General features: G+C 36.6%; 2 protein-coding genes and 1 non-coding gene across 3 annotated transcripts; 1 reads left to right on the forward strand and 2 right to left on the reverse strand.

Annotated features, from left to right (window-relative positions):
* The first annotated feature begins 206 nt into the window (after positions 1-206).
* Positions 207-5547, forward strand: LOC147517096 (uncharacterized protein OsI_027940-like). Its single transcript, XM_086589502.1, has 6 exons — positions 207-437; positions 3033-3219; positions 3301-3454; positions 3549-3586; positions 3687-3741; positions 5087-5547. Exons 1-6 carry the CDS (start codon positions 433-435, stop codon positions 5176-5178), a joined length of 531 nt encoding a protein of 176 aa, XP_086445628.1. The 5' UTR covers positions 207-432; the 3' UTR covers positions 5179-5547.
* A 1132-nt stretch (positions 5548-6679) lies between these two features.
* Positions 6680-10543, reverse strand: LOC147517097 (putative U6 snRNA-associated Sm-like protein LSm4). The gene is made up of 7 exons (XM_086589503.1): positions 10433-10543; positions 10307-10348; positions 10142-10240; positions 9966-10043; positions 7877-7919; positions 7354-7506; positions 6680-7094 (listed from the first exon to the last, which is right to left on the reverse strand). The coding sequence occupies exons 1-7, from the start codon at positions 10433-10435 to the stop codon at positions 7072-7074; spliced, it is 441 nt and encodes a 146-aa protein (XP_086445629.1). The 5' UTR covers positions 10436-10543; the 3' UTR covers positions 6680-7071.
* On the reverse strand, positions 9538-9607 carry LOC147517098 (small nucleolar RNA snoR127). The gene has a single exon (XR_015214673.1). It is a non-coding gene; the product is annotated as a small nucleolar RNA snoR127 (small nucleolar RNA).
* Positions 10544-13459: the final 2916 nt, after the last annotated feature.

Consider the following 13459-nt stretch of genomic DNA (forward strand, 5'->3'; position numbering starts at 1 on the left):
CAGGGCTGGGCAGAACCGAGAGACAGCTTATTCGGCTAGCTCAACCACACCACTTATAAGTAGTAGAGATTGCACCCATTTGCTATTTGCACTTGGCTTGCATCGAACCAAACAGAGCATAGACCATTCCAGATCACTCCCAATCATTTGCAATCCAACCCAAGGGTATTTCCCGTCATTTAAAAAAACAGCAAGAAAAATCCAACACTATGGACTTGTTTGTTTCCACCTTCTCTTTACCCTCTCTCGTAAGTCCAAAACCGGATTATATTTCTTCAAAACCAAACAGGCAACACTTTAAAAAGTGACATATTCCAAAAAACCCCACTAAACCCTTTATATATAAACCCCCAGCCCCAGGCCACACCTCAGAATCATTTGTTCTCTCACTTGGTTTCTAGACGTTAACTAAAAACACTTGCGTTATTCAAGATGAGGTAACTTCTCCTCCATATTAATGGAAATACTTTTGTATTATTATTATTATACATGTGTGTGTTTTATGACTTAGAAACGTTGGGGTGATTAGATAAGGGCATTATTTGTGTTTTATGAAAAGAGTTGAAGTATGCTAGAAAAAAGGTTTTCTAAGAGAGGAGAGGAGAGTTAGATAGGTTTAGAGATTGATACTGAGTTTGATTAAGATGTGGAGATAGTTTGAGAGAAAAATGATTTTTTTTCATGTTTATATTGGGCTGCTTATTTTTTCACATATATTGAAGTATTAAGTTTCTTGTATAGAAGAAGAGATTTGAATGGGCAGATTGTGTATATAGTTTTCATGGAGTCTAGTACACTATTGATGTGCGATCAGGGGGTTGTAGTGAACATTTCTTGTGAAGTTTTAAAGATCAGACATACACATATGAAACGACACTGGTTTTCTTCTTCAACATTGCAATGAATGTTATATACCAGATCTGCCAATCCAGATTATAATTAATTAAGTTATTGCTTACGGATGAGTGATATTGACATGGGTTTGAGTATCAGTATCTGACTGACATACAAAATATTCAGGTACTAAACTTCAATATGTCTTTGTGTTATCCAACAAGGGTACATATCTGGCGTATTCGATACTATGGGGTGTTGATGTTTGTTACATAGGTTTCTGGTAATTGTGGAAATATGGAAACAAAGACCGTATCTCATGATGTATGCAAATCCATGTAATTGCTTCATGTAAAATAAATGAGTAGGAAAGAGAACTAAATAATTACAGTAGGACTGTCACAAACATAGTGTGAATGTTGCATGGAGCTGTCAAAAACATAGTTAAAGAAGATCTTGAACTATGATTGCATCTAAACTGCAAGTTGACAATATCGGTCATGGTAATGAATGTAGCATTGTCAAAAAATATCGGAGAAAATTATTTGAATAACTAATTCATGCCTCTGGGGGACAAAGTCTATTACAAAAGACTGAAAAGAGCTTATAGAAGAGTGGCACTGTGGATACCATACTCGATTAATATATGCGAACGGAAAAGCTCATAGTTAAAAGAAATCGCACAAGTAAAAAGTAACAGGTAAAGACAAAACCATAAAGTGATTCTCTTTTCAAATCGTTGCGCAAGACAAATGAGAACTTTTTCTTGAAGTCGGAATAGAGTGCAGTAGGATAATTACTTGCTAAACTTTCATGCTGTAGAAAATTCACTTCTTAAATTATAAATTGTCAGATTTAGCTCTAATTCGTCTCTTGTTATTTAATCTTAAAACTTTTGGTAGAGTTAATTCTACTTTGTGTGATTAGTTTATTACGTGAGGTTTAAATGAATCCGTTATTTCTTCATCGTGTCGGAGAATGTAAGAACTTTTGTAGAATTGTAAGTGTCTTGGTTTGTATATGTTTGGTCTTGTAACCTTCTTCCTTTTCACTATGATTCTTCTGAAGGCTACTCTTTATGAGGATTCGAGTGAAGGCAGAGTTGGATTCTTGATTAGCACAGTAGTTGGAAAAGATTTTCTTAGGTTTAGTAGATACAAGACTTGATGGTTACTATTTCTCATTAGAATCATTTGCTGTAATATATTGACGGATGTTCTAGTTAAAGTGGGATTTACTTTCTTGGCCTAGTAATTCTGAAGTGTATTAGGATGTTGTAGACTAGTATACTGGTGAATTTAGAGAGGGGGAGATGGATACAACATAAAGACAGAGAGAGGCAAGGACTAGCAAGTAAAGTAAGAACATTCACGTCTTAGAAAATACATTGTCCCATCAGTTTCTTGACTAGCACGGCTTCCTTTTATATGCTCTATATAAATTATAAACATGTTGAAGAATGGATGACCTACTTGTAGATTTGTTTTAATAGACTACTCATTCTCATTTACAAAAAACATTTTTATATGAAATTTCAGTATTTTTACTTCCTCCTTTAAGTATATCCTGTAGTATTTTTTTCTTCTTCTTTATCACTTTGATCCCCATGGCAACCTTTTCTATAAAATAAGTTTGGTGTGCACATTTTTCCCTTAGTGATACTATAATACTAATGAAAAATAGAAGAAAGGAGAAAGCTAGCTTGTGCCTTTTAACTAGGGTTTATTTGGACACTACAATATGGTTGTTAGGAGATAATCTCCAGCTAAACGTGATGAAACAGTTTTATAGTAAGCAAAATGCTTGTTTTGCAAAAGCACAATGGCCCCTATTATTTGTGGAACCACCATACATACTAAATAGAGATGTTGGGAGACGTGAGAAGCAAGGACATAACATGGTAATGTTCATAAAGATATTTCATGTTTTTTGCGTGGCCCTGTTGTGAAGCAAATCAGTGTATGTCATGCTCTTGCTTTTAAAGCAGGTCACAGGTTCTTAGAATTATATGGAACTAAGTGAGATTTTTAATCTTTTAGGCACCCTTGAACATTTCAATAAGCTTATAGTTGAGTAGAAATGATTTAAAATTCAACTCTTTTCTGCCAACTCTTTTCTGCAAACATTTTTTTTCCCCCACTTTTCCTCAATGTTATCAGCTAAAGTGACTGATTATATGAAATTGTTTGACTGACCAGCCGTCTTCCAGAGGTAAAATGGGCAGAGAGGGTAGATAAGGTGTATCTTACAGTGTTATTGCCTGATGCAAAGAATCCAAAGGTCAACCTAGACCCTGATGGAAAATTTACTTTCTCTGCGACTGCTGGCACTGAAAACCACCTTTATGAACTTAAATTGGATCTTCATGAAAAGGTCAATGTAGAGGTAAAGAGATTGTTTCCTACTTTCCTTATGCAGTCTTCCTTCTTATCCTTTGGGATTATTGATAAACTTTTAATTGGCCAGGAGAGCAAAATAAACCTGGGATTGAGGAATATACTATGTGTTATTGAGAAGGCAGAGGAAGGATGGTGGAAGAAGTTATTGCGAGGTGATGGAAAGGCTCCTCATTATGTGAAGGTTGATTGGGACAAGTGGGCGGATGAAGATGGTGATGATGGTAATTTTTCCTTATTGCTGTATTTTCCTCCACAAACCCGCTTTTACCACTGACGTGTGCAGAAACTTATCTAGTTGTACTCTGATCTGTGCAGCCCCTGCTGACCTTGACTTGGAAGGAATGGATTTCTCGGTCTGTTGTTTTAACCATTATCTTTCATTTTTTCTGATCTTTTTTCAAAGGGTTTAGTTTCATCTGATTTGTAATAACTTTTGTGTGGTATGTGGTATAGGGTTTTGGTGGGGGCAACATGGGTGAAGAAGAACTTGAGGACACTGATGATGAAGGTATTGTAACTAGAAGTCTAGAATGTTATCATCTAGTGAAAAACTAAAGGAATGCATATACATTTTGTGCTCACACTTTTCTATTTTGTTTCTGTCTTCTTGTCTTTTTGGTAATGTGCTCGGTGCCCTGTTAACTTTCCAACATATAACAAGTACTACTTTAGGGTTTCCACTTATAGAGATACTGTACATTAGATTTATATTTTGAAAGCGTACTGAACAGGTAATATACTTTTATTTGGACCATATGCACTTCGGGTTATAACATCTATTTGTTATTACTTGTAGATGAGGGTGAATAGTTACTATATTTTAAACATCTATTTGTTACATTGGTGTTTAAGACGTAGTTCATGACACTCTTTGAATCTCTTGGAAGCCCCTCAGTGGGGCATGATGACTATAGTCTTTTTTGCATGACTTGAAGCTTAAAGGGAGCCTTGTACGTTTGTAATGCTATGCTTTGAGACATTCTATAGATCTGTTGATAATTTAGGAAGACTCAAGCTTAATATTTACTAGTCAATATGCACATACCCTGCGTGTGTTCGTTCCAGGTGAGAGAGCAATGATGCCTAACTACCACATGTTGAGAACTTTCCATCTATACCCTTACAATACCACAAATATTACAATATTTAACAAAAGGCATCATTGAAATTTACGATAGAAGGCAGGGGCAAAACCGTCCAAAAAGTTGTTCAAGAGTAACATAAAAAACTAAAAAAGTACTATTGCGGGACTGTAGATAAGAGCTAGGATTTTTAAAGTAGTTTAGATGTTAACTCTTTTTGCATTGGCGTTTAAGATGTGGTTCATGACACTCTTTGAATCTCTAGGAAGCCTCTCAGTGAGGCATGATGAATTAAGGTTTTTTTTTTTTTTTTATTCTTAAATTTTTTATTGTTAAGCCTGTTTTTAAATGAGATCAGTAACTCTTTGATGCTGGCGGGGTTCGAGCCCCAGACCTCTGGTATCATCACCCAAAGGTTTTACCGACTTTGCTAGTCGGCTCCTGCAGATCACTTGAGGCTTAAAGACGGTTTTGAAATGCTATGCTTTAAGACACTATAGATCTGTCCTTTAAGACACTATAGATCTGTCGATAATTTAGGAAGGGTCGAGCTTAGTATTTGTTATTAATTGTAATGACATTCATTACACTTTGTGGCTGTCTAATTGAAGTCTGATTTAAGAATGATATTATAGTAAATGTTTACGCATACATGCACAAATGAATATGATTTTTGGAAGGTAGAGGTAAAGGTACAGTCTTTTTTCATCCTCACACTAGGTTGTATCCTTTTTGTAATGCTTTTTTCTTTTCCCCATTTTTTTTTTTCAGATGAAGAAGTTGAAAAGCCCACTGAACAACATGCTGAGACGGCTGAAGGCGAGCCTATGGATGCAAAGACGGAAGATGCTCTAGGCACATGATCATCTTTATCGACATAGTGAAGCTCTGCTAGATAGTTTTTACTGATTATACTTGCATTCTAAACTCATACCTGGTTGGTGATAATCGGATGGTGTGAAGATGTCTGGTTATCTTCTGTAGCAAATTTCTTACGGCAGAGTTTGTTTGTGATGTCAATTCTAGCAAGTAGTTTAACTTTTAAGCCCTCGCTTCCTGTGAAATGGCTTTTTTGCTGATGACAACGTCCGGTGATATGGTTTTTTCACTGATGCCTTCCCAATGCTACGATTGTTGTTTGTCTCTATTGTGAAGGTGGTAAATTCTATCCAGCATTTCAAGGATTGAAGTTATATTTGCAGTGAGTATATGGAAAATTTTCATAGTATCAACTTTTTTTTGTAGCATTAAACTCAGAAGTTTCGTACTGTTAAAGAGTATGATCATTAAAAGAAGATACTGGTCTACAAGCCATGCAATCATTAAATATCATGAATGTAAACCCACCCGGGTACATGAACAAAGAGAGCCTTTTATTGCCTTCGACCAAACTGAAGTTGATCCCTCGAGACAAGTTGGTCTTAGGTGCATTTGTGCTTTCTTAGAATCATAGAGGAAGCACCCAGATTCGCAACAACCATATGTTAGCCCAAGAGTGACTGCTGAAATATCCATTAGATTTGTCTTCTGAAGGGTTCGATCTTTCCTCCACCGAGACACTAAAAGCAATCTCATGATGATCAAATAATAGCAATCTCATCTGTTACTATTTCTAGTGAACTCAGACTGTTTCAGTGATAATAGCATCTCGAGATTCCTCATTAGCAGGAAATTGAGCATAAATCCCTTGCCTATCGAAAAATAGTGGCAGGAACCAGGAACCAGCTCTATATCAATGCTGCTTCGAAAAAAACACCTCGCCTCCACACAGGTGTTTGATAAAAAGTTTCTGCCATTTCTGATCATGAGGTCTGCAAACCAGTGTAAAGACGAAACTGTCATGAGATCTGAAGGAACTAGTGCTCTTGAGAACTTATAGTTCTTAAGTATTTATTGGTTGTGTCCTTGGAAGTTGCAATATCTGGAGTAATTTGAGTCCAAAAACAGTATTAGATTTTGCACTACATTACATACAACATAGCGTTGATTAGGTTAACAGATGTTCTTGAGCTTCTTAACAACGTATTGCCTCGCATCTCCTTCGAGCTTCCCTCTGTTCCAACTTTCAACAGAAAGCGATTTCTGATTTAACACTATCAATATTCCATTGGTTCTGTTACTCCCATCTTAATTCAGTAATTTGTGCAGGATCAGTGCACCAAAATCTAATTTGGTCGTGGCTTAATGATTTTCTACAGATTGAAGGATGATTCACATCAAGTATCTCAAAGGCACCCGTATTTACAATTTTGTGGACTGAAATCGGCCCTTTAATTCTGTTTCTACCTATTGATGATCCTGAGTGTATATGGACATTTGATGTAGCTCTCCACGTTTATTAAGTTGATCTTCAGAAAGAGAGACTTTTGTAGACAACATAGGTATGTCCCTTTCATATAACAAAATTACAGTTCAAAAGCTCTACTTTCGGAGATGACGGCAGTATAAAATGCTTGCCGCCTTCAGAGAATAAAGACAAAGCGTGTAGTCAGTACAAAACAGACTCCTAGACAACAAATGTAATTCAAGTGGGAAAAACAAAATAATTGCAGAAAGGAAGAAGCAAAAAACAAGCTTTCCCTTTTTCTGAACCTTCAAGTCTTCAAGAGAGACTATTTTATGGCTTTTCCACCATGCATTTTGAGTCCCAGCAATAAATCATGGGAGAACAAGTTACACCTACTACTCCGTTTCTTTGCACATTGTTCAAGGAGCAAACTACCTTTAAAAGTGGTAATTTTGTCCTTCAATTTGTTTCAGCCCCTTCCACGTCCTCCACCTGTTACAAAAACAATAGGGAAAATAAGAATTAATGATACCTGACGACTTCCGCTTATATAGACCTTTTAACTAAGTGAACTTAGTGTTGTATAAATACTCCCTTTCTAAATTTGAGATGATAAAACGCAATCAACACTAAAATGATCTCTTAATTCTTAAATTGTCATATACGGATCACAGATGTGCATCAATACTAACTTAAATAAATCTATTCCTGCACATTTCTAAAGCATAAAACAGATAAAATAGCTACATACTTCTGTTGCCGCCAGATCTACCAGGCCCACCTCTAGCACGGCCTCTACCACCTCCATCATCTTGGCTTCGACCTATGCCTTTTGCTGGCCTCCCACCAGCACCGTCCTCTTTACCTCTTCCCCTTCCTCGCCCTACTCCTGGAGGCCTCCGATCTGAACAAGTAAACTACCAAATTGTTAGTAATGCCAGTATGTAACAAATTGTGCCCTTAAAGGTTATAACCACCAATGTCACGTGCAATTCGAGATAACTAGTATGAAGTTTTCTTAAATTTTTTATTTTAGATATAGTGTGCTAGAAATGATGTAACAGCTTTAAGCTGATAGCAAGTGTAAACTATAGCTGGTACCAAACTTTGATGTGGATTCGAGTATATGACTAATAACTACACATAAAGGACAGTGGAAATCTCCAAAGCCTGTGGGTTTATTATTCCCTTGCGAATGCCATAAATTATTTATTCCTATGTGTATACATATCAAACTAGCAAATCGGACCCCTAACTTAAAAGACCAAACATACCTGAGCGACTCTTGTTAGTTTCTTCCTGAACTTTATCAATCACCTGGGTTCAGCAAAAAGTATTACCATAATCAGTCCATCAACTCAATGCAAAGCATATAAGGGAAATACAAAAATCTAAATAAATTGGGAACCCTTACTGCAAGATTTAGGTCAAAGGTTAAGGAATAACTAATACTACACCGCTAGTTATTGCTTATTACTAAAAATGAACTTTTCTTAAAAAAATAACAATAGCAAAAGCAAAAAAAAAAAGTTAGCACATGTTTATGGTATTGTAAACATTAATTAGTCAGAAAATTCATGAAGCCATAAAAAGAAGTATTATCACTTGTAGGTCTTCAAGGAAAAGGGCCAAGGGATTCACAAAAGTCTTAATAATTACATGTGGAGAATAAAGACCAATCCATTCAAGGGAAGAAGTCGGATCGCCTGTACCATTAAATACCAAAGCTGAAATATCTTGATCGTTGTTTGTATTCCAAAATGTTGACGTCACAAGCATCAGAAAAGAGATGGATCATGCAATCAGTCATTTTAGCGTCCTAATGGCCGAAGGATCAAGTCCGGCTATACTGAAACCTACATTACAGCTTACACTCACTATATATGTAGCATGTATCCTGCACTTAGTCAACTAAGCACCACTAAAGAGAGAGATACGACCTAAGGTAGCAAGAACTTTACACCCTATGGAAGAAAGAGCATGTGTCCAGATCAGATAAAGGTAAAACTTTTAGCTCCTCCCACACATTCGACCAAAGAAATACACGGCCCTTTGTCGACATAATCATCTCCTCAAAAGATAAAGCTATCTTGACAAAGTGCCTACTATTCTGCGTGAAACATATACCCCACAGGATAGCAAATGGAAGGATTCTCCCAATTTGAGACCGCATTCTCAAGAACCAAGATTTTAAAGACTTTCACCAAACATGAGCAAATTCACTTCCAACTGAACCAAAAAAATAACACTGAATACTTCAAGAAAAAGGACAATGGATGAGGTGTGATGTTTACCGACTCCCCATATACCCCAGGTGATAGCAAATGAAAGGATTCCTTTAGGTCTTTATCCCATTTTCAAGAAGAAAGATTTTTAAAATATCTTTCTCCAAAGGAAATAAAAAATCATATACTTCAAGAAAAAGGTCGATGGAGGATGGTGTGATTGACTGACTAGCCATCAAACATATACAATAGCCAAAAGTTGACAATCAGCTTTCTCCTCTCCCTAAGAATGTCAATGGTTAGGATCTTTTTACGAGTGGCACACCACATAAGAAAACAAACTTAAGACTGAACTCTAGACCCACATATACATATACTCAAAAACATAATGGATGTGTGCTCTTCCGAAAAGATCAACATAGCCATAGATAAGAAAAAAACAACCAACTTGATGAAAGTTAAATAGTAACTGAGACCAAAATCAATACAATCTCTGATTGCAAGATAATTAGAAATAGCACCAGCACAAGCCACAGAAGGACTGGAGTGCCGGTGACAGATTAGTAGTTTACCAATATAAAAGAAAATTCTGGTCAGTGAGAAACCAATCTCAATGTTATCATCAGAAATGTCTGCTTCAACTAAAGGAGTCTCGCGTAGAGCATGATCCAGTGCTAAGCAAAGATCACCAGAGTGTCTCTACAAAAGCAACTGGTACAAGTACAGAAGAGATTTCCTCAAGGAGCAAACGTCTGATTTGGCTAAATTGCATCATCCCAGACGTGGAGAGATAAGAAGATAGAATATACAATGAAGTTGCAACTATTGAGCATCAAGACTATGATATGCTACGAGACAGTAAGGAACGACATTGCGGCCCCTTAACAACAAAACCATCATTGCCCTAAAGGGGGACATCCGATTATTAGTTAAAACAGACAGTTGTAAGTGAAATGCCACACACATGAAAATGCCATCCTCGATAACTCACTTATACATTTTATTATTAGCTGAAAAGCCATACCGGTAGGTCTGCCACTTGACATGAATGACAAAAACCACAATGCTAAAAGAACAGCATAGAAATAAAAATTGTAAGAAGGAAAGTTATTTCGTAAAAGCAAACTTTGGATCATACCTCATCTGGGACTCGTAGATACTTAATTGTATTCCCTCGAATGTAACACTCGGGCAATCTCCAAAACCTATCTCCATCCTACATTGACAATCACACAAATAATCTAAAAAAAAAACTAATAAAACAGATAAATAAACATAGCCAACTTAATATGAAAAAAAAAAAAAAAAACTTACTTTGGAAGTGCAAATAACTTCACGGAGATGAATATTCATCCAAGTATCGCAATTCACCAAATGGCCATTATACGTCTCTCCGTTTTTCAGCTCCACCAACTGTATAACAATAAATTTAAAGAAAAGACAATTTTTTTTTTGAATAGACATAAATCATGTGCTTACCATAGGGTGACCTTGAGCTGTTTTGAGTAGAGATAGAGGGAGCTGAAATATGAATAAAAGACAACAGTAAAAAAGATAACCCTAACCCTAGATTGAAATCTATCTAACAAAATAATAGAGCCTCACCATCTTTTCTTTCAATTAGCGCCTCTTCTCTCTCCCTCTGTCTCTTCACTTTTTCGGAGACTATATATAGGGCTTTTCTCTTCGTAATCAAAATTTAATCCATGGGCTTTTCTTAGCCCATCAAATCAATCTTTTAATTATCACCGAGATTGAATTTCCGGATGGGAGTTTTGCGGATTGATTTCTATCTCGCTCTCTTTCCAGTAACCGTCTGGATTTACACGTACTATAAAATATCGCGATAAATATTGAGATTTCAGTAAAAAATACATGAATATTATATTGCGAGTTTAAAAATATATACAACTATAAATATTAGCGATATTTCTATGATATTTTTGATATTTTATAATATATTGCGATGGTGGATAAAGCTTATTTATATATTTATATTCAAGGAGATACCCTTTGGGTCTTTTGCATTTTCGTGGAAACTATCATCCGAGAAGCTTAATTTAATGTTGTCATTTTGTTTTTTTGCGCTCTTAGAGCATCTCTAGGTGGTAGTATAACATGCTTTTTTCTTCATATTTAAAGAAAAAATTTGGAATATCTCGGAATTCCACCTCTAGGTGGCCTCATTCACGGTCGCATCACCTGCTTGTTCGCATTCTTGTTCTCAAATTTGACAATTTGGATGCGGATGCGGATGCGGAGCGACAATAGTAATGTCGCGCGCCATTTCAACTGTCGCCCCACTTCTTTTTTTACTTTGACCACTACTACTGCGCGCCACTACTACTGGCGCGCACCATTTCCAATATCGCGTGCTCCAACGGAAAAAAAAAACGGGCAAATAACGGCCGGATTTCTATATCCATATATCTACACTCATCTCCTTCTTTATTTTCACACACAACACTCTCAACCATTTTACAACCATTTCACACACAACACTCTCAATGTCACAACCAAAACAAGGAAGGGGTCCAAGTTGGACAAATGAAGAAAATATTGCTCTTACTAGAGTGTGGATTGAGATTGGAGAAAATCCTATAATTAGGAATGAGCAATCGGAACAAGTTTATTGAGAACGAATTATGGCTAGGATGAATCAAATTCAAGATTTTGACCGCAACCGTAAGTGGAAGGGAGTCTCACAACGTTGGGAGATTATTTTACCGTTCTTCAACAAATATCATGTTATACTAAGAAAGCTTGAAAAACAACCTCCAAGCGGGTGAAGACGTGAAGACATTGTAAGATTCGTTTATACTTCGTTTAATTTATACTTCGTTTTATATATTACTTGATATTGATTTTTTTTTTTTTAATAAACGTAGCTTTCAGACGCGGCAACAACTTGTGCGGCTACTACTGGAAAACCATGGATATGACAAGATTGTTATAATCTAGTCAAAAATACATCAAAGTGGCAAAGAACTCAGTTACGCAACGAAACGCTTGCTCCAAGACCAAAGAAGAAAGCAAGATCCGGAGATGTTGAAGGTTTCGATTCTTTACCCTCAACCCCAACCCCTTCAACGCCTTACTCTGCCCCTTCACCTTCATTGTACTCGGAATACAATCCTAGCAGTACTGAAGGTTTTTTGGAGAGGTCGGTCGGTAGGAAGTAGAGCAAAGAAATTGAGAAGAACAAGAAAGTTGCTTCTACTGTCGAGGGTAATGTTGCATCCACTGCTAAAAATATGGATGAATTTATTGAAGCTTTTAAAGAAAGTCGAAGAAATAAAGAAGAGATTCTAAATGGGCAATTTCAAAGTATGATGAAATTGAAGCAAGAGAAGACACAAAAAAAGTTATTTTTGAAGCAAAAAAAACTCCGTGTTAGAGAGGAGGAAAATGAGACTAGATTGTTGGCAATGTCACTCGACAAAGTCAATCCTCGTTTGCGAAGGATTTTAGAGCTAAAACAAGATGCAATTGTAGCTAAATATGAAAAAAAAAATGCTGGATCAAGTAGTACAAATGAAGCTTCCAACGAGGAAGAAGCCAATGATGAAGAAAATAATGACTGACTTGATAACTAGAGTAACTCTAGTAGTATGTAATAAGGGTGATATGTAATAGTTGTCTTTTATTTATTTATTTATTTATTTTTATTTTATGTTTTTGCAATCATGTATTAGTTGTCGTTCTATTAATAAAAATTACAATTCATTTGCTAAATCAAAGAAAGTAAATTAGAACTTATCAAAATGATCAAATGAACAATTCTAAATCACACAACATAATAATAATAATACACAACATAAATCATCAAGTCCTCACTTCCTACATACGCCTCCTCTGCTGTGAACTCATCCTCGACTGTCCTTCTGCTGAACTCTCTGTCTGTCCATGTGATAAACTCACCCTTGTGCGCTGAATCTGAGCCTGTAGCTCATCAACCTGGCGTTGCAAATCGTTATAATCCACATGAGCCTAGGAAAGAAGTCTCTCTCTCTCAACACTGTAGGCGAATACCGAGGAGCGCAAGCCATCATTTACACGAAGGCATGTCTCATATCTCATGTGTAGCTCATCCTGAAATAATTATTCATTAATAATTTATGACATTTTCATAATAAACAAAAATAATAAACCAAAACCAATAAAAATAATTACCAGAGGTAGATGTCCAAGGTCAGGCTCTAACTGTACGACGCGAGTGTCATCAATAGAAGAAATGGGCTGGTAAATCGTCTTGCCACTCGGATCACTCAAACTAAAAACCCAAGGCCACTCTGACTGAGGGGGATCTGGCGCTGGAAAAAATGTGTGTACAGGTCCATGCTGAAACATCTGCTATGATGGCTAGCCAATCTGGAATTCACGTCTGACACCCAAATTGCTAACCATATGAATGTTGCCTGTACAACCCACAGCTGGAAGCAAATGACCAATAGATACCCTAAACCAATAACGGTCGTACTGCTCATAAGTCTGCAATGTAACTAGGCCAGAAGCATGTAGCCAATTCCATTGCACGTTACTCTCGATGACTTGCTATATAGTTATGTCCTTAGCCTCTGATACATGGGTAGGCGGATCAGGGGGGATACCAAAGTATGGTGTGAGCTGTCT

Source organism: Coptis chinensis, chromosome 2 (assembly GCF_015680905.1).
Source record: "Coptis chinensis isolate HL-2020 chromosome 2, ASM1568090v1, whole genome shotgun sequence".
In the NCBI taxonomy this organism is placed as follows: domain Eukaryota; kingdom Viridiplantae; phylum Streptophyta; class Magnoliopsida; order Ranunculales; family Ranunculaceae; genus Coptis; species Coptis chinensis.